Source organism: Molossus molossus, unplaced genomic scaffold, assembly GCF_014108415.1.
Source record: "Molossus molossus isolate mMolMol1 unplaced genomic scaffold, mMolMol1.p scaffold_m16_p_8, whole genome shotgun sequence".
In the NCBI taxonomy this organism is placed as follows: domain Eukaryota; kingdom Metazoa; phylum Chordata; class Mammalia; order Chiroptera; family Molossidae; genus Molossus; species Molossus molossus.
In genome coordinates, this window is record NW_023425402.1 from 17,265,165 (window position 1) to 17,285,585 (window position 20,421).

The 20,421-nt window shown below is 43.1% G+C and overlaps 1 protein-coding gene across 2 annotated transcripts in view; it reads right to left on the bottom strand.

The window, feature by feature from the left end:
* Positions 1-269: 269 nt before the first annotated feature.
* The window catches only part of LOC118621602 (24-hydroxycholesterol 7-alpha-hydroxylase), an 87,657-nt gene continuing 67,505 nt past the window's right edge, over positions 270-20,421 (bottom strand). For both annotated transcript variants that reach the window (XM_036248947.1, XM_036248948.1), the window contains 4 exons: positions 20,215-20,310; positions 19,262-19,350; positions 3,101-3,188; positions 270-651 (listed from right to left, as the gene is read on the bottom strand). In XM_036248947.1, coding sequence (XP_036104840.1) covers positions 580-651; positions 3,101-3,188; positions 19,262-19,350; positions 20,215-20,310 — 345 coding nt within the window. In that variant the 3' untranslated portion in view covers positions 270-579. The remainder of the gene's footprint in view (positions 652-3,100; positions 3,189-19,261; positions 19,351-20,214; positions 20,311-20,421) is intronic.

Here is a 20,421-nt window from a genome sequence, read left to right on the forward strand (position 1 = left end):
GTAGAGATGAGTGTAACACATGATCCCTGTCTTCAGAGGTCTTAGAAAGCTATCATTTTATGCATACTTTTAGCATCAGACATGTTTATAATAAAAAATTATATTAATAGAGCATAATAATTCCAATTTCCAGTTAAGAATCATATTAAGAAAAATAGACATATCCAGAAATCATTATTTAATATTTTTTATACTAGTCTTTCTCAAAACAGAAGATTAAGTACAGTGAATTAAAGTACTAAGGTTTTCATTCAAATGGCATTATTCTATTTAAAGTTCTAATACAGTTTTGCGGGAACCAAATTCCAGCTTCTTAAGAAATGCCTCCTCGTCTTGATCATTCAAACATTTTCTCTAAACCATGTATTTAGGTCTTCATATCAGTGAGAGTGATGTCAGATTGTTGGTCTACTCTTGGGACTCCAAACAGAGGTACCATTTGGACACTTGTTCGAGCTAAATACTAAAGCACAGTTCAGCAGCACGTTTTGGTCGCGCCTGGGTCCAGGTGCTGCCAGGCCAGGGGATGAGGGCAGCCACTCCTCCAGAAGGCCTGGTCCTCCTCAGACCCAGAAGATATCATGTTCTTCGTGTATATTCAATTTGGCATTGTCCTTCTGGCTGCTGGACACCCAACAGATGGAGAGAACGCTAAAAGCAGAAATGTGGAAATTAAGAGACAAAACCAACAGTTTTAGACCTGAGATTTATTCAGTTATAATTATCCCAAAGGTTCAGAGCTGAGATTTAGAAGACTGGGAGTGTTTGCTTGATGAGTTTCCTCAGTCTGAGCCGAGGGACAGACTCCCATTCAGGGGTCAGAAAAGAAGACAATCCCATCAGTTTCACTTGCCACCCTCCCTTCACTTTGGCTGAAGAGGAGACCACAAATAAGACTCTTTCTACATTCCGGGCCCCTAACTGGGACACCTCATTTACAATCTCTGGGTGAGACCTCTATGCCGGTGTGGCTCGGTTGGTTGGGTGTCATCCCGGGCACCAAAAGGTTGCCGGTTTCATTCCTGGTCAGGGTACCTGCCTGGGTTCCACGCTCAATCCCTGGTGGAGGGCATGCAGAAGGCAGATGCCCAATGGTTTGCTCTCGCATTGATGTTTCTCTCTCTCTCCCTCTAAAAATCAATTTTAAAAATTTTGTGAAATTTCCTATGGATCCATAGACCAACCAAACAAAACCCCACGATAGTGCTAAAATGTGCTTGCTTTTGCAGCCCAATCACGGACCCTGGAGAGTTTTGTGTTTCCTTATTGTTTGGCTCTTAATGGGAGAGAACTGAAATCCAATTAATTTCTTAAGATCTTCTGAGGTAAAATAGAATACTCGGCTGCTGCAAAATTAAATTGGAGATTCTCGCATCTGATTTTTGCTACTATGACAAGTACATTCCTTTGAGGGAGCCGATTTTCAAGTCCAGTGCTCTCTCTGCATTGATAAAGGGGCTCAGAGCATGCCCGGCAAGCCGTCCCTCACCTAACCTACAAGAGCAGGGTAATTTCAAGGTCATTTCCTACAGTTTCGGATCATCTCATTTTACAACTTAGTAAAACAGGTGCAATAATTACAGAATTTCAATTGATCTTTCTCTTTCTTGAATAGGAATTATGACACAGAACGCCCTTTGAGATCATAAGAATTCACTTAGACCACCTGTACTTTTGACAAACTGAGAGAGCATTTCTTTCAAAGATGTTCTTCATAGTAGCAGAACGGAAATAGGATGTATGTAAAACAGCCTAATGAATACGACTACCAGGATTTTTAGCTAGGAAGGAAGTGCTGGGGAGTCCTGCCCGAGGGCCTGGTCTAAATGACTGCTCTCCAGCACAGGTGTCGCATGACTTTGACCGACATCACCCTTCTGATTGGAAACGGCACCTCTGTTTCTCACTGGTGGGAAAAGAGCTGACCTCTGGGCAAAACTGTGACATGTAACCCGGGGCACCAGGGACCAGTATTTGGTGCCTGTAAAGCCTGATCTTCATTTTGAAAAAAAAAAAAAAAAAAAAGCCTGTACTCAGCTGAGGACCCTTGTGAAGAATGTTTATTCCCCTTTCATTGTAGGATTTTGAGAGCTCTTCATGACCCGTAGTTTACTTGTTCTCAAAATAGAAGTGCAAACGAAATCGGGGAAAGTGCTGAAAGGTGCACTTTCGTGAGTAATATGATATTGTCTGTGTCACTTACGCACTTACATCATTTCTATTGAAATGTCACCCAAGAGTTTTATTTATCCCTCCATACATTAGCCTTATTATATCAAGTGTAAACCAAAGCACAGAATGCTACGTGAATAGCCCTGCGATTGCAAATGCTTCATTTCTGAGTTTCACCATCCGTTTAAATAGCACCTTTTCTCCAGAATTTTCAAAATGACTTCCAAACATTTGGAGCTAACTTGCATTCCCCCTTATCTCCTTGGACAGTGGTGGTGGTATCCAGATCAGAAGCACCACAGCTTGTTAGAAATGCAAACTCTGGAGCCTCCCCACTTACTGGGTCAGAAAATCTACAGGTGGGGCCGATGTTCTGGATTCTAACAAGCCCCCCAGGGGATTCTGATGCTCCCCCAGTCTGAGAGCCGGAGGAGAAAAGAATTATAGGACATGGAGGCATTGAATGGAAGAGTCAATGATCAGAGGCTGGAAAGGTCACAGCCTTTCATCTCTGTCCGCCGGTTCTACGATGGGTCGGTTCTCTTCCATGCTACTGATTTCCAAGTGGACCAAGGGCTATGACTTGCCTCTGGACCCACAGGCATACCTTTCTAGGGAGACAGGCCCGACCTCAAGGCCATGTTCATGTCACCCAGGAAAAGGGGTTAACACTGGTGAAGTCGTGGGCGAGGTCCTAACACTAAGTGGTGGGAACACTGCTGCTGGGCCCTGGTCTTGTGGTGATGGTGCACACGGATTAGATCCGGAATGAAGGGAGAATCTTCTCGGTCTGGTTCAATGGTAGGCACCTGCTAAGATCAGGCCTAAGTGAGGGCATCAGTAACTCATCTCCAGTAATTAAAACCAAGGGGTGAGAGTTTATATCAAACTTGAAAGTCATACTATTCAAAATTCTGAAAACACTTACCTGTTTTGGCAATGGGTCTAGAAGACGGCAGTCATAATAATAAAATAATAAAATAATACACATTTCAATCTCTAACATAGCAAGCCACCTGGAAGAAAAATGTAAAATTGGTACTTGGTTATGAAAAGTATATAAATATTCTCTACCAATAGAGAACACCTAGAAAGTACACACAGTTAGAACAAATATGCCCCTCTTGGCCATATAAGCTTTTACTATTGAAAGGATAAAGGAAGAACATACTCTTTTCTTCCTCATCTTATTGCGCCCCAGGTTATTGCGCTCCAGTTTATTGCACCTCACAGATGTTGCAATTTTTACAAATTGAAGGCAAGATCCTCCACCAGCAAAAAGACTGTGATTCACTTTATTGCAGTGGTCTGGCACTGAACTCACACTATCTCTGAGGTGTGCCTGTATAAAACTGTCTACTCAGTAGGTTAGTTGGGATAATTAAATTGCTTAAAAATGTATGCAACATGCTTAGCAAGTACAAGCACTTAATAAATAAAAGGCCGGTCTCTTCTATGTTTAAATCTGTGTTTTACAATATGGTGAGGTTAACCACATGTGGCTATTTAAATTTAAATAAATTAAACAAAAAGCATTTCAGTTCCTCAGTGGCACCAGCCGTATTTCAAGTGCTCAATAGTCATATGTGCTACTGGCTACTATATCGGACAGTACATACTTAGAACATTTCCAAGATCACAGAAAATTCTATTGGACATGGAGGGACCTGGAAAGTATTATCCTAAGTGAAACAAGCCAAACAGAGAAAGACAAGGATCATATGATCTCACTTATTTGTGGAATATAATGAACATAACAGTCTGAGGAATGGGGTAGTCCCAGAGACGTGAAAGCGGGGTACAGACTGACAACCCCCAGAAGAGGGAGTGTGGGGGGAAGATAAACCACAGAACTTATATGCATGTATGCATGAACAATGAACATGGACAACAAAGCTGGGGACAGGGAGGGGAGAGAGGGGGGAATCAGTGGGGGAAAAAGGAGAAACATCTATAACTAAAATTAATTAATTAATTTAAAAAAAAACAAAAGAAAATAATATTGGACAGTCTTGGCTGATCTAGACCCTTACTGCCCACTGGAAATTATTGCCTAAATGTTCCATAGGCACCAAGAGTTCCCCACAAATTATGTACAAATAGTACTGTATTAGTTTGCTGTCTACTTTGTAAGATACATACAAATAGAAACTGAAAAACTGAGAAAAATGTAAATGGAATTCTGCTCTTTTTTTTCTTTCCCTCCAGTGGGTTGTCTTGAGCTCTCTACAGGGTACGCAAACCCTTTGAGAGGTCATAGCCCTTAATGAATACAATTAGTCCAAGAGGTCGGAACACTGGAAGTCATCATAGACTCAATCCTCTCCATCACTCTCCGCATCCAATTAGGCACTGAGACCATCTGCTGTATCACAACTCCCCAGGCCCTCCCCTTATCCCTTTGTCTCCAGTCCCTTCTCCCTCTGTGTGGTTCTTCCCGCTTATTCCCTAGATTACTGTTAGTTTAGCTTCCAGATTGGTCTCTCTGCTTTCAGTTGCACTTCCCTCCACTCTACCCTTCACTCTACCACTGGAGTGAACTTCCTAAAACATAAATCTATCACTGCTGCCTCATTACACACAAAGACAGACAGACAGACAGACACACACACACACGGGGGGTGGGGTGGGGGGGAGATGCTTCCCATTTTCCTCAAAATGCAATCATACCTTGAAGATCTGCCCTCTAGCTGTTTCCCCAATAGCTTCTCTCTGAACCCCATGCTCCTGCCACACTGTACACCGATGGTCCCTGAATGGTGACGCTCTCTGTCGCAAGTGCTTTCCCTGTCTGAGGCTCAAGCTCCTTGGAAGGCAGTCCTAATGGCTTGCCTCTGGGCTGAGCACCTTCCTCTCTGCTTTTGTGGCTCCCTGTGCATCTATGGCATCGAACTTCAGTTATTAGTTATTTCTCTCCTAGAAGAGGAACTATATTGTTGAGTCTTGGCACAATGCATAGCACACTACTGGTGCCTAATAATGTTGACTGAAGAAATGGATAGATGATGGGAGGTGATACCTTTTATAAAGCAGATTCCATTTCCTGCCCTTTGCAACCTTCTCTGTGTTTCTGCGGCACCTGAGACATCCCTCAACTATCATCCTTACCTACAGTCCTACTATATCCTGTAATACAGTTAGCCATTTGTATGTCTACTTTCCCTCATAGATTAGAATCTTCACAAAAAGCAGAAACTATGTCATATTTATCTTTGAATCCTCAATGTTTGTTGATCAAATGAGTGACTGAATGAATACAAATGATATGATATTCATATCAGGTAATTAGATTTGTTTCCCACTGGTATTCTAGAAACATCTTGGCCATATTTTATTCCAAATGAATGTGAAGCACTCCGGGTATTGTTATAACCCACTTGGATACCACATCAATTTGTCATGAATACTTATGATGCAAATTGAAGACACTATTTACTTGTAGATGACAAACATAATTTATTCCAACAAAGTATCAATCTCTGTGAAATAATACCCAATCTTTACTGATTCAAATAAAGTTAAGCAGCAGTTCCAAGAAAAAGCAATTTTGCTAATCTGTGTACAGGTTCAGATTTCTCACAACTAAATTTTTGTCTGACTTCTTACAAATTACAACGTCCACTTGTGACCACGATGGAGTATCAGAAGTGAGTGTTATCCTACACTTGAAAACTGGGCAAGATTCACAGTGTAGAATGAAAAAGGCCCAAAAGACAGGAGGAATGAGGTGAGCCCTGTTACTGCCCCAGCTCACTCCTATGGCAGATTCTAGGCCACAGTGTCAGAAATGGAAAGCCCCCACAGACCTGAGAGTCTCGCTTAATTATGCAGACAGAGACCAAAGTTCAGGCAAGTTAAAGCGGCTAGTATTTTCAGGAATTAATATCAGAGAGGACGAAGTTTCACAGGGAGAGCGAGAGTGCTCCAGAGAGCTACCCAGTGGGCTCTTTGAGAACTTGGCTGAGTAATGATCTCTGCCCGTGTGAGGAGAAACTGCTGAGGCTGGAGAAGGAGGATGAAAAGGGAAGTTAAGGAGCAGGAAACTGAATAATGCCGAGGTCACACAAGACGTGGAGGTCTGCATTCCCACAAGCTAGAGTGGAAAGATCTTGCAACACATGGATCACTGGGGGTGAAACATTAAAAGGTATTACCTTAGTAGTGGGATTACATCCCCTTAAATTAAATGCCACCCTGGGTTTACCTTAAAGCCGAAGAACAATGAAGCCTGCAACTTAACAAATACAATAACATCTCTTATCCATGACACTTAAAATGTAGGTGTTGCATCAGTTAAAAAAAAAAAATAGGCCTGGAAGAAATAGGAAAATATGACACATAAGAGAAAAATCATTCAAAAGAAACAGACCCAGAAATGGCAGATATTGGAAACACCAATTAAATGTACTCCACATGTTCAAAAAGGTACAAACAGGATGAAGAGAGAAATGGAAAATATAAAAACACCTAAGTCGAACTCCTAACAATGGCAAATACAATATCTAAAATGAATAACATACTGGATAAACTTAACAGAAGATAAATCACTGCAAAAGAAAAGATCATGGAGCCTGAACCTGTGGCTCAGATGATTGGGCATCATCTGGTGCACTGAAAGGTCACTAGTTCAATTCCTGGTCAGGGCACTTGCCTGGGTTGCATGTTTGGTCCCTGGTTGAGGTGCATTTGAGAGGCAACTGATCGATGGTTCTCTCTCACACTGATGTTTCTCTCTCCCTCTCTTTCTCTCTCTCTCCCTCTCTCTCTAAAATCAATGAAAACATATTCATAAAAAAGAAAAAGAGAAGATCATGTAACTTAACAATGGAAAATATCCAAAATTAAGTGTATAGATTAAAAAGACTGAAAAAATCGTCCTGGCTGCATACCAGCATGTCCCAGGTTCGATTCCTGCTAAGGACACGTACCTCAGTTGCAGTTTTTCCCTGGCCCCATGCGGCTGTGTGGGTGGCAGCCAGTCGACGTGTCTCTCTCACATCTATGTTTCTCTCTCTCTTCCTCCCTCTCTCCTTCCCACTCTATCTGAAGATAAGTGCAAAAATGTCCTTGTGTGAGGATAAATAAAATAAAATAAAATAAAAAGACCAAAAAAAAAAAAAATGAACAGAGTATCAGTAACCTATAAAATAATATTAAGCAGTCTAACACATGTAATTTGGAGATGCAGATAGACGGGCAGAAAAGATGTAATAGCTGAGACATTTCAAATTTGTGAAAACTATAATTTACATTTTCAAGATGCTCAATGAACCCCAAGCAAAATCAAGAAAACCATGCCAAGGCAAATCACAATCAAACTGCTATAACCCCCCTCCCCCCCAAATACAATGATAAACGCAGCCGGAGAAAAAAGACACACTACATAAAGAAAAACAAAATTAAAAATGATCATCAACTTCTCATGAGAAACCATGAGTACCAGAAGGGACCAACATCCTTAAAGTGTTGAAAGGAACAGTTAAACTGTCAAAGTATGAAGAAAAAGTACTAATGTTGCACTAACTGCTGTGAGAGAGGCCAGTTGGAATAATATGGGGGTAAATATTTAATTTTCTTTTTACAGATTTAGATGCCATCATGGATTGTTTCGAAAAGCTCAGGTCCCGAGGACAACCAAGGTCTGTACTGCTGAAAGCCCCCAGCATTATTCTCTGCTCAGACTTTGAGAAACGTACTCATGGAGGAAGAAAGATGGACCCCGGAGTGAAATGAACTCAGGGGAGGGGCGAGGTTAAAATGAGGGCATGGCTAGTTTGTGAAAGAGAAAAGCACATCCCTTTACGCAGGAGTAAATGCTTAGGGATACTGACTTTCTGTTAAGTGCTCACCTGAAATACTTTTCTCCTGGACTTTCGGAATAGAAATCGTTTATGCACAGTTGTAATATTTCCCTGCCTACACTGTTAATTTTTGTTTCCTTAAAACTTTAGTCAAGTTTGGTGCACTTACACTGTCTTGTGTGCTAGTTCAGTATAGAGATGATAAAATGACAGAAAGTGTGATGAGCCTCATTTCCACCCGTGTTGGAGACAGTGTGAAAGAAACAATGTACCTGCCTTCTCTCCCTACTCTCCCCGGGACAGAGTGCCATCCTTGGGGACAGTGAAATGACACTTAGGTTACACAGAAAGATAATAAGATCTCCATGCATTGGTCCATTCAATATCTCCTAAGTGTCTTTATGTGTTGTATATTCTTCCAAGGGCTGGCATTATAGCGGTAAACAGAGCGACATTCATGCTCTGATGAAGAGTCAGTTCTAGTCGACAGGTAGTGAGCAGGCAGAATAAACCAACAAGAAATGAATATACCAAGTGAGAGAATGAGTACTAGAATAATAAATACGACAGGATCCGGGAAAAGGGAGTGACGGAGGTGTGAGCTGATATGTCTTCCAAAAGGAAGGCCTCCGATGAGGTGACGTTTTAGCAGACTCTGGAACCAGTGAGACAGTGTGGCCTGGGAGTCTGGATATAGTATTCCAGACAGAGGAATTCAAAGGAGCAAAGAGGAGAATGAGGGACCATGAGAAGGCAAGTGTTGCTACAATGAGCAACCAAGGGGGAATGTCAGAGGCATATAGAGCCTTGTGCTCATGTTCAAGACTTTGTTTTATTCTGCGAGATGAGAAGCCACTGGATAGTTCTGAGTAAATTCACTTAAATTGTAAAGGGAGCCTTCTGGCTGCTACACTGAGAATAAACTATAAGATGATATAGATGGAAGCGAGGAGACTAATTAGAAAGCCATTATGATTTTTCAGACAATAGAAAGTGGTGACTTGGACCAGGATGGTAGAACTAGTCAGGAGCCATGGTCAGAGTGTGAATACACTTTGTAGGACGGGTTTGCATTACAGATGTGGAGACACAGAGTCAGAGATGACTCCAAGTTTTTGAGCTGAGGAAATGCAGGAGACAGCTGCTATTTACCCCACAACGGGGAAGACGGAAAGAACAGGTTGATGAGTTGTCAGATGAAACTCAGGTTTGGACCTGGAAAGGAGAGCTTGCTAAGGACCAGGCCCTGAAGACATCCACTGCAGATGTTGAGGGGAAGCTGGGTAAGTGAGCCTGGTGTCCAGGAGAGATCCATCAGGGCTGGGGAGATGAGCTACAGACAAGTATTTAAAGCTACAGAACAGGATGATTTTACATGGGAAGTGAATTAAAGTGAAAACATAAGAAATCTGAGGGCCCTGAGATACTCCAAAATTTGTAGGTCAGGAAGATGAAGAACTAGCCAGAGGGAAAGGATAAGAAGAGGGTGACGTCTCCGGGGCCCCTGAAGAAAGTGTTCCATGGAGGGCATGAGCCCCCTACCAAATAAAAGGGGTCAGGGGGACCAACACATGAAAGTAGACATTCAAGTTCCCACTTACATAAAATAACCGACTCCCAGGGCTTAGCTCCCTTCCTAGAAGTAAATTACATGAGATCACTCTTTCAAATAACTTCTGTGTTCAGGAGAATAAACGGTGACTCCCCAGTTGTCAGTGTTTACCTAGTAATACTAGAAAACTACTGGCTAAATGTATAATTTATAAATTATTAATGTTTTATAGGTTCTACTTTATTCAAACAAATCCTGTTTTCTTATAACTGCTTTCAGCCCATCTCTAAGATTAGCTTGCTATGGACCAGTGCACTTCGCTGAGCTCAGCCCCCTGGGGTAAAGGCAGTACACAAACTCAGGAGACACCAGCAATCTGGCGGGGCAGGGCAGGGCGGGGTGGGGGCTGTTCCAGGAAAGATGGCACGCTAGCCCTGCCCGGTGTGGCTCAGTTGGTTAGAGAGTCCGTCGTCCTGTGCACTGAAGGGTGCGGGTTTGATTCCTGGTCAGACACATATCCAGGTTGTGGGTTTGATCTCTGGTTGGAGCATGTCTGGGAGGCAACTGATTGATGTTTCTCACTCATATCAATGTTTCTCTCTCTCCCTTCCTCTCTAGAATCAATGAAAAACATAGACAGCCCTCAATAAGTATTTCCTCTAGCATGCAAATAAGCAATGTAAACAAGACCAATGTTCACAAGCTATTTACCAGTATCAACTCATTAAAACAGTCTTCCACTGGAATCTGTAAGAAAGCATTTCCTTAACCATAGGTCCTGTGATATTCTTAGAAGTTTGAAGACTGCGTTTCCCATAGGGCAAAACTATAATTCAGGCTCTTGAAGAATTCGTATTGTACACTAGTGAGGCTTCAATAGTCTTCTGCTTTTATTTTCAGTGTTAAGTTAGTTGTTATTAAATTAGTTTTAATTATGAAAATAGTATTGATGTTTATATTACATTCTAAACATTCTGATATTCTAAAGGAAAAATAAGGTGAATAATACAGATAATAAAACAGTAAGTGCTAAAAACCTTATTTTCTCCCCATCCAAATATTTGAAAATTATTGCAGAATTACCTCAATTATCCATTAAACAAAATTATTTGTTTTGCAATGGCAAAAAAAAAAAAATACTTGTGTTCTCAAGTCTTTACCATGTTATTAAATTTTATTCAGTGTGCAATATAAGACTAACATATATGTATCTGTGACATTAAACATTGTTTGTGTCAGGGAAATGGGCTTCATAAAGGTGTATTCTCACAGAAGCGCTTCCGAAGTCAGCCGAGCTATGCTCACGTCGTGAGTGTTTCTTTAATACTTACTTCTCATGTCAAAACAGTAAAAATAATGAGGCCTATTATTTATAACAGATTTATTTTTTACACTTACAAGAACAACATTACACATCTACAAATAAAGCTCATTAAAATATAAACATGTCACAAACCCCTCCAGTCCCTAGCACCTGTTCCTTCCCCCATGTGTGCGGAGCTGTTCAAGGAGCGGACACGCAGGGAGGACACACGCTCAGCCACAGCACAGCCAGCCTCACGCTGCTCGGAAGGCACGTGGGGAGATGGGGAAGGTAAGGATCCGAGATGAAGGTGGAAACCAACAGCCTGTTGGGAGTCTGGAGGTGAAACCTGAGCTAGACCTTGACGGAAGGGCAAGCTTTAAATAAGCAGACATGTTGAGTGAGGCATTCCTGACCCAGCAGACGGCCTGAGCAAGGGGAGGACGGACAGTGAGCTAGGGGAAGGGAGTGGACCCTCTGCGGAGGGCTTTCCCACAGGCTCAGAAAGGGACAATTGTCCTCACGTTTTGGAGAGCCGGAATTCTAGGCTAATGAGTTTGGCCTGAAGGCAGGGGCACTGGAGTCTTAAGAAGAGAATGGCAATCAGAGATGATTATTTAAGGAAAATTAAATGTTTAGTACATACGTAGTAAGATGAATTGAAAGAAGAGACAGCGGAGCCAGGGAGACGGGTTATGGGATCACGATGCTAAGGCATCAGACCTGGTTTAGGAGGTAGGAATGGACATGGAAAGCCAAAAAGGGGGAGTAAAGGGGGACACTAAAAACCCAGGTGTGTAGGCAAACGGTGGTCCATTGAAAATGAACAGGGAACTGAAGGAATGGGAGGGTTAGGGGAGATGAATGATTTTAGTTTTAGATGTCTTGATTGTGGCACTGAATCCCTGTCTTGAAGTCATTGAGGGCAATGCCAACATGGGCTGGAAAACGGCCACTGTTGCCAGGGACAAGGGCTCTGAAGTATGTTCCTAGTTGCTACCAGCTGCAGCTTATGAAAATAGAATGATCTTGCCCTGGAATGCGGAGAAGGCGGCATGCAGACATACTTTCACAGGCATCCTTCATTGACGTGGGGCTATTCAAGTTAAAGGGGAAGCACTTCTCCCACAGCCTCATCCCCCTAAGAAAGTTTTTAGGAAAATGTAATCAGTTTGGTGGCAGAGGATAAATAATTGAGACTAGCGGCTCTCAAACTTTAGCATGTGTCAGAATCACATGGAGGGCTTGTTAAAACACACTTAACTGGGCTCCCCTCCCCGAGCTTCTGATTCAATAGGTCTGGGGAAGGGCCCGAGGATTTGTACTGTTGTACAAGTTTATAGGTAATGCTACTCCTGGTGGTCTGGGGGGCAGGGGGGGTCATACTTTAAGTGTCAGTCATCTGGAGGACCTTGACAAGGAGAAAGAAAAAAACAATATGTCAAAAGATAATAGTTAATCGAGCCTTTCCTTTTTAGCACACAAAATTAAAATTACAAAGACTATCTCAGCTATACCTGCAACACGATGGCTAAGGTACCACGGGGTTGGCTGAATGATGGGCAAAGAGGAAGGACTGGGGAACCGCAGCCCTTCTTGACTGGAAATACCTGTTTCCTGGGGGAGGTCAGCGCGGAGCCTGCGGGAGGCCCTCTCTGAGGCCGGTTTTCCAGGGTGGCAGTCAGGACCGGTCCAGAGGCCCTGTGGCTGCTGCTCCTCCCAGAAGGGAAGTTCGTAGGTATGAGCTATGGGCTAGAAGTGGGGGCCCCTCTTTTTAAGAAAAATAAAATACAATAAAAAAGGGCAAAGGGACAGTATTGACTCATGCTCAAGTCCTCACCAAAGACAAATGATCTCTTAATCTATTTTAGATTTCAGACCTTCCAGGAAAAATGGAAGACGTGGCATTTACTTTTGTTTTGCGATGTACCCAAAGTACATGCAACGCGTCTCTTTTACAAAGCACAAGGTATTTAGAAAGCTAGTAACCGTATATGTTAATTACTTTATGCAGTTCAATAAATCATGAAAGAAATTTTTTCTTTAACGGAAATCATATGACTTCTGGTGCTTTTGGTTGCACGTGACAAGAGCGGCGCTGGACTGGTTCCTGCACGGAAGGGAATGCACTGCTTTCTGTGTCTGGAAACCCTGGAGCTGGGCTGCCTCAGGCAGGGGCCCGCCGCGCGGCTCGGCGAGTGCCCAGGGAGCCAGGTTCCTCCGCTGCTCTGCTCTGGGGTCCTGCTTCATCCCAACAGTGCCCACTGTGGTTGTCTCCAAAGAGCTGCCAACAGTTTCTAGGATCAAGTCCTTCCTTATTCACATCCTACAGGGAATGGTTGGTTATTTTTGACCCAGAAGTCCCAATAGAAACCTTAGTAGTTAATTGTGTTGCTTGAAACATATGCCAACACCTAAACCGATCCTTGAACCGATGGCTACGGGAAGGGAGGGAGGGGACAGGGATGGGATGTGAGGACTGGCTTAGGGAACCGTGCTCCTTGGTGGTGGGGGTGGGGGATGGCAGCACTGTGGGCACACTGTGTTGTGACTGTGCAGTTTTCATTCCAGGGAGAGCAGACCCCTAGCCAAGAGCAGTCACTGAGTTGGATGAGGGAAGAAAGCCCCTCATAAAAGAGATCAGGGGTGGGGGGAGACGCCAGCCCGAAGTCCCCCTTCTTTCTGTCACAGAGAAATCCTACCGGGGTATTCTGTGCACCACTGAGGGGGTGGAGATCTATTTTGCAAAGGAAAGGAAAAGAGAGTCCTTTCTGAAATTCTGCTCAGACATGAGCATGTTTATTTTAGAAGCACTCTGGCCTATCACAGTATCAAAAATCACTCTTGAATTGCTTCCTTTGTTCTTGACAACTTAAATCTTAGCCTTATAATGAAGTGTCGAAATGAAATGGCTGAGAAAGGAATGACTGCAATTCCGCCGTGGTTCCCGAGCGCTTCGAGAGCCCTGCGCCTCAGGGAAGGGAGCGAAGACAGAAGCATGGATGCAAATGAATAAAGGTCCGCGCAGCCTGGCCGAATCCTGGCAGAACCGGATCTACCCTGCCGCCCTGATCCTAGCCCTTTCCATGCCCTCCAGGACAGGAGCACACCATGGTGAAAACATTAGGTCGCAATTATATAAGTAAATCCAGTTCTATGCAAGTAAATGCAGTTCTATTTAACAGCCAATTGAGGGGATGCATTTGTTTCTGTAACAAATCCTTCAGATTATGGGGTGGATGAGGGAATGAAGTCGGTTTGCAGTTGCAATACAAATAAACAATACGATACTTAATAAATAATAATACAAGAATATACTCGGCGGTCCCTGGACTCACAACTGTAAACCTACTTTTGCCCACCCTGTGTACTGACTTTGCAACATCTCATGAAATCCGCAGGGATTTGAGTTTGCTCGCTCCTCAAGAGTGGGCAGCTATTTATAAGTATAAAAGGAAGAGCTACTTACAGGACTTCTCAAATACAAGATTGTGAAAAGATATTTCATTCAGGCACAATTATTAAAACATTATCTTTAAAATGAACATATAGAAACAACTGTGCTCAGAGCCTCACAACCCCCCAAATACATGGGTGCCCCATTAACAGACAGGTCCATTACGTTCCTGTGAATATTTCCACTTGTCTCCCCTCGAAGCTTGAAACTGCTGCCTGTCAGAAAGGTGCGCTTTCTTCTATGCTGTTTATTGACTTTTCCCATCCAGGCTGCATAGCCCCTTTTAATGCCCCTTCCTCTCAGCTCCTATGGCAATGATAAGGTACACGACTCATCTGGCTTTTCACGTTGCTATGTCTCATCTCCCCAACTACGTTATAAGCAATACAGGAATGATATGTGTCTTTGAATCTCTCTGGTGTTTAACCAAGTGACTTGAGTTAGACTATAAGCTTCCCGAGGGATGGGACTTTCAGCCCTTATTTTGATTTCCAAGGTAACTCCTAGAGCCGCACCATGAAATATGGTATACATTCAATAAATATTTATTGAGTGAAACAATAATGATATTAATACTAGGTACTTAAGAGGTACTTGGTTAGGTTGAATACTACTGCTACCAATTTATCACCAGCTGGACCTATGTTTGGATTAATTTTCCAACAGCTGTGTGATTTTCATTAGTAATTCAAGACACGGCCATGACTTTGTGGCCTAGTACTGCCCTAGGACACAAGTGGGAGCCAAACACACACAGGTGGAAGTCAGTGTTTATTCCCAAGGAATCCAACCCATGCTTCATTCCCACTTCTCACAGTCCCACTCTTATCTACCCTCTTCTTATCCCAGCATGCCTTTGTAAGTGGGTTAATCTTGCCAACAACCAGGGTGACTATTTTACACGAATGTAACCCCTATCAATTAGCAGAATGATACAGCCACCCAGGCATCCCCTTGCCTGGACGGGAACCAAGGAAAATCAAGGCTTTTGGCTTGGTATAGATTCTAGGGGTTGGCTCTAGCAAGCACATCCCTTTCTGGTAAGATCATCAACTCTCAGAGACACCCACACAACACTAAAAATCCTCTGACCTATTTCTCCATTTAGATTCATAGTTTAGGAGGAGACTATCCACCACACTGTGACTCTTCATCCTGCATGCTACCATAGCGGAAGAAGTCTGGGAGCTCATGCTGCTTCCTCCTGTTATCCCACAAAACCAACTTTCCTCTCCAGAATTACCAGGAAGAGTTCCCTCGCTGTGTGTACCCGGAGTTCCCCAGCTCCAGGAAAGTGCCTAGCTAGGTGTTCTTCCTCCAAAGGTGTTTTCAGAACTCCCACTCTTTGGAGGAGGAACTACAGTTCTTCCAGTCCGATGTGTGGCTGGCGGCTGATGGCAGCACTCAGTATTTACTCAGTATAGACAGCAGAATCTTCCGTGTTGACTTGTGCCCGGGGTCTCAATGCTGCCTTGGTGGCCTGAACACCAAGAAGACAGCTGCACGGCCACCAGACTATTCGTGATGAACTTGGATCATCAGTGACTTTACAGGCAACCTTCTCTGACACACCGAGTATTTGGTACTTGAGAAAATAAATTTGCTGCCGATACACAAACTAAGAATGGGAGCAATTTTCTGGGGATTATACTAAGGATTTGTGGGATTAAATTTCTAGTGCAGCCCTGGCCAGCGTGGCTCAGTTGGTTGAGTCATCCTGTGTACCAAAAGGTCACCATTTTTTTGTTTTGTTTTGTTTCTTTAAAACATTTTTTTTTATTTTATTTTAGAGAGGAAGGAAGAGTGAGAGAGACAGAAACATCGATGAGAGAGAAATATCAATCTGCAGCCTCCTGCACGCCCCCTACTGGGGATCAAGCCATGACCAGGAATCCAACAGGGACTATGCTCAACCAACTGAGCCAACTGAGCCACACCAGCCCGGCTTGTCAGTTTGATTCCTGATCAGGGCACATGCCTGGGTTGCAGGCTGGGTACCCAGTCGAGGTGTACGTGAGAGGCAACTGATGGAGGTTTCTCTCACATTGATGTTTTTCTTTCTCCCTTCCTCTCTCCCTAAAATCAATAAAAGATTATTTTAAAATAATTTCTAGTGCATAAATTTCTACAGTTTCTGAATAAATAAGATACAACTGATTGAGCTAAAATGTCTTGGTTCTCTCTATTGTATCCATTACTCTCAAACTCAAGTAAATGCCTATCAGCCTCAAAAGCTATTACAGTAATGTCCTAACAGCTCCTCTTACAAACACTAGTCATCAGTGGACCACTGGCCCTACTACATGCTTTATTGCCAAGCATTTCAGACCTTAGTTTAAAATATTTCTAGGTCAATTTCAAAGATGGTTCTAATAAACTCTTTAGTTGCAATTAGAAATATATATAGCCCGCCAGTGTGGCTCAGTGGCTGAGGGTCAACCCATGCACCAAGAGGTCGCCGGTTCAATTCCCAGTCAGGGCATATGCCCAGGTTGTGGGCCAACTCCAGGAGGCAATCAATCGATGTTCTCTCTCATCGATGTTTCTATCTCTCTCTCTTCCTCTCCCTTCCTCTCTCTCTAAAATCAATTAAAAAAATTTTTTCTTAAAGAAATATATATAAAAGGGACCTGAAAAAAGTAGTATCTATTATTTTTAGAAGAGCTACTCTTTTTTTCTAATCCTCACCTGAGGATATTCTTCCGTTGATATTCAGAAAGAGTAGAAGAGGGAGAGAGAGAGAGAAACATTGATGTGAGAGAGACACATCGAACAGCTGCCTCCTGCACGACGGGCTGGGGCCAGGGATCAAACCTGCGACCCTCAGTCCTCCGGCCGATGCTCTCACTGCTGAGCCAAACAGGCCAGGGCAAAAAGGGCTACTCTTACAAAACTGATACTTACTAGGTGACAAAACCACAAATGTGTTCTTGGTTTAAGAACTACTTATCAAAAGTAAAAATAATGTAAAAGGCAGATATTTGAGGTTTTTGCTATTGCTGTCATTTCTGTTTATTACACTACGGCCTAAAGTCTCAGACACTCAACTACAAGGATCACCCTGGAAGTTCTGAGGGGTATGTCAGCATGCTTTGTGCTCCAGACAAAAATAAACTTCAACTCAAACTGCCTTAAAAATCATGAACACTGACTGTACATAATAAATGTATGTACTATATTTTTATTTATAAAAATAAAAACATTTATTACCTAACATGACAGGAAGCAGATGAGCTGCTCAAAACTGGTGATTCAGTGACACAATGATGTCACAGGGACCAGCTTCTGTCCGCATCTCTGCTCTGCCCTCCACAGACTCCTCAGCATCCTGAGGCTTGTTCCACCTGAGTCTGCAGGTGAACTGGGGTGCAGCATGCTTTCCTGTGCACACCCGATGGGGAAGGACAAAGGGGCCTCTCTCCTCACCATGGAGAAAAGTCTCTCCTTTCAATCTGAATGGCCAGTTTAGGTCAACCACCTACACAAAACAGTGTCTCCAGGGAACAATAGGCAACAGTCTGCTTACCCTTAGGCTCTGAGAATAACTTCCCTTTTTATTGATTGATTTGAGAGAGAGGAGGCAGGGAGAGGGGGAGAGAGAGAGCGAGAGAGAAACACCGATTTGTTGTTCTGCTTATTTATGCATTCATTGGTTGATTCTTCTATGTGCCCATGACCAGGAATCATGGTGTATCAGGACAATGCTCTAGCCAACTGAGCTACCTGGCCAAGACTAGAATAACTTCTAAAAAGGAAGAGAGAATTACAATGGCTGGCTAAGGCTAACTACAACCGTTTGGGGGGAGGTGTATATTGCTAAAAGCACGTTGATCCCAGAACACACGAAACAAAGGAGGGGTAGAATGGACACTGCAGAGTGAGTCATAACTGCAAACATGGACTGACAATACTAGTTAAACAAGAACGACAACTGACTTCTTAAATTAAGAATCTACAGTTTTTCTGGTATAAGATTTTTAAAGGATTTGTACATCCACTAGGTGAGATTTTGTTACAAAAAGGTACCAATAATTCTCTAACGGGATCCACACCGATAAAGAAATGGGACTTCATCAGAGTACAAGGTGTATGAGCTCAGGGACCATGTCCACCTTCCTCACTGCTCTACCCCTGAGGCTTAGCAGGGGGCCGGGCACAGGCGAGATGGTCAGAAAAGTTTCTGCTTGAGCCCGGCCGGTGTGGCTCAGTGGTTGAGCGTCAACCCATGCACCAAGAGGTCACCAGTTCAATTCTCGGTCAGGGCACATGCCCAGGTTGTGGGCCCGATCCCCTGTGGGGTCATGCAGGAGGCGGCCAATCGATGTTCTCTCTCATCCATGTTTTTCTCTCTCTCTCCCTCTCTCTTCTTCTCTCTCTAAAAATCAATAAAAATAAAAAAGTTTCTGCTTGAATAAATAACATTACATATTTTTCATGAAATGATGAACACTTGTCTAGAACAGGGCATCACACTGAAGGGGAGTCCTGGCTGCCAGATTCACTTAACTGCAAGAGGCATCAAAGGAAAGTGCTGATAGAACCAAACCAGCCCAATACACAAGAACCGTTTAGAAAGCTGCTGCTATTCTCTACGCAGAAGACATTCTGGAACCCCAACAAATGTGCACGGCGAGGTCGTAGTTAAAGAAAGAAAGATTATCCTTCTATCTTTATCTTTAAAAAAGGGAAAACCCAGACGGCCATTATGGGAGCTGAGCATCTGAAACAGAAGCCCTGCTGGAATCGGGCAGGGGAACTGTGCTGTTTTGTTCTCCTGAGCTCTCCTATCGGAAGCCACTTTAGACATTCTCGCAAAGACATCGCACAGTACGACTGGCCAACCAAACAGAAGACGGTCCCCTGGCTTTCCCCGTAGTCTGATAATGAAGAAGAGAAAGGTTAAGCCGGAGCTCCCCGCTCTAGCCCATCCTCTCTGCAGACATGGTGGGTAAATGCAGCCCAGCTGCCTCACTGACCTTCCGGGACACTGGTACTTCCCGCTTCCAAAGGCCACGAAGCCGTCCAAGAAAGCGTACTTCTCTAAATTTGCCTCTTTCCAACGTTCCTGTGGGAAGAAAACATTTTTTTCTTTTTCCCCAAATCAGCCTTATATAAATAAGCTTAACTTTATTTCTCTAGGCTAAAAATGACCTTGTACAGCTAATCCTTGCATGTAAAGTTGCAGGGTTGTCGGTCATTTTTTTCCAACCTGTTGTTAATATCAGCCACGATGATGTTTTTAGAACATAACAAATGAATTTTAAAAAAGGTTTAAAAAGAATTCTGTTCAATGGCAAATGTAGATGACAATGCAAATCAACCACAGAAGTGACCCCAGAGAGGAAAAACGTTTACAGTACGGCCTCAGGTTCCATCAGAAAACTGCCTTGGTGATAAATTTGGGAATAAGACACTGACAGCCCCCTTGGAGAGAGCCTGGGATGCAGAATGAATACATTCGGATGCCATTTTTGACAGTTTTACCTAAAGGCAGAGAATAGACCAAATGACTGCTTAAGATTCTGGTCAGGCCTGTAACTCCCCACTTCTAAGAAACAGCAGAACGCAGTTTTGATTTGCTTCCCTTTTATTTTTTGTGCTCCTTGGAAACCAGTCACGGAATAACTGCCTGAAGAGCACGCACTGAGTCTTGGGTCAGAACCAGGCGTGTTTGTTTCAGCACGCCGCGCTGGTTTCACATACAAATTCATTTTACAGTTGCTGAAGCTGATTCCTGAAACGTGCCGATCTGATTGGTCGTATACAGTATGCCATCTACACTGCAAATCTAACCTGTATTTTGTAGTCTTCCGTTACTAGAGAAATATGGCTGTTAATGACATGGTCCTAGTTAATGAATGAATTCATACTCCTGGCACGAAAAGACATTAAAATAGAAGGACAATGTATATTGAAAGATGTAACTTACAGGTTTGAACAATTCTGGCTCAGGAAAATACTTTGGATTTCTGTGTAGCCAAAATGGAGACAACATCAACAAGTCACCAGAAGGAACAGTGAAATTCTACGATAGAAAAATAGGCGAATACATTTTACAATCAATGGTGATAAACTCACTCTCTTTCCTAGGGGGAGAGTTCTATTTTCCAACTAATTCTGATCACTGATTACATGT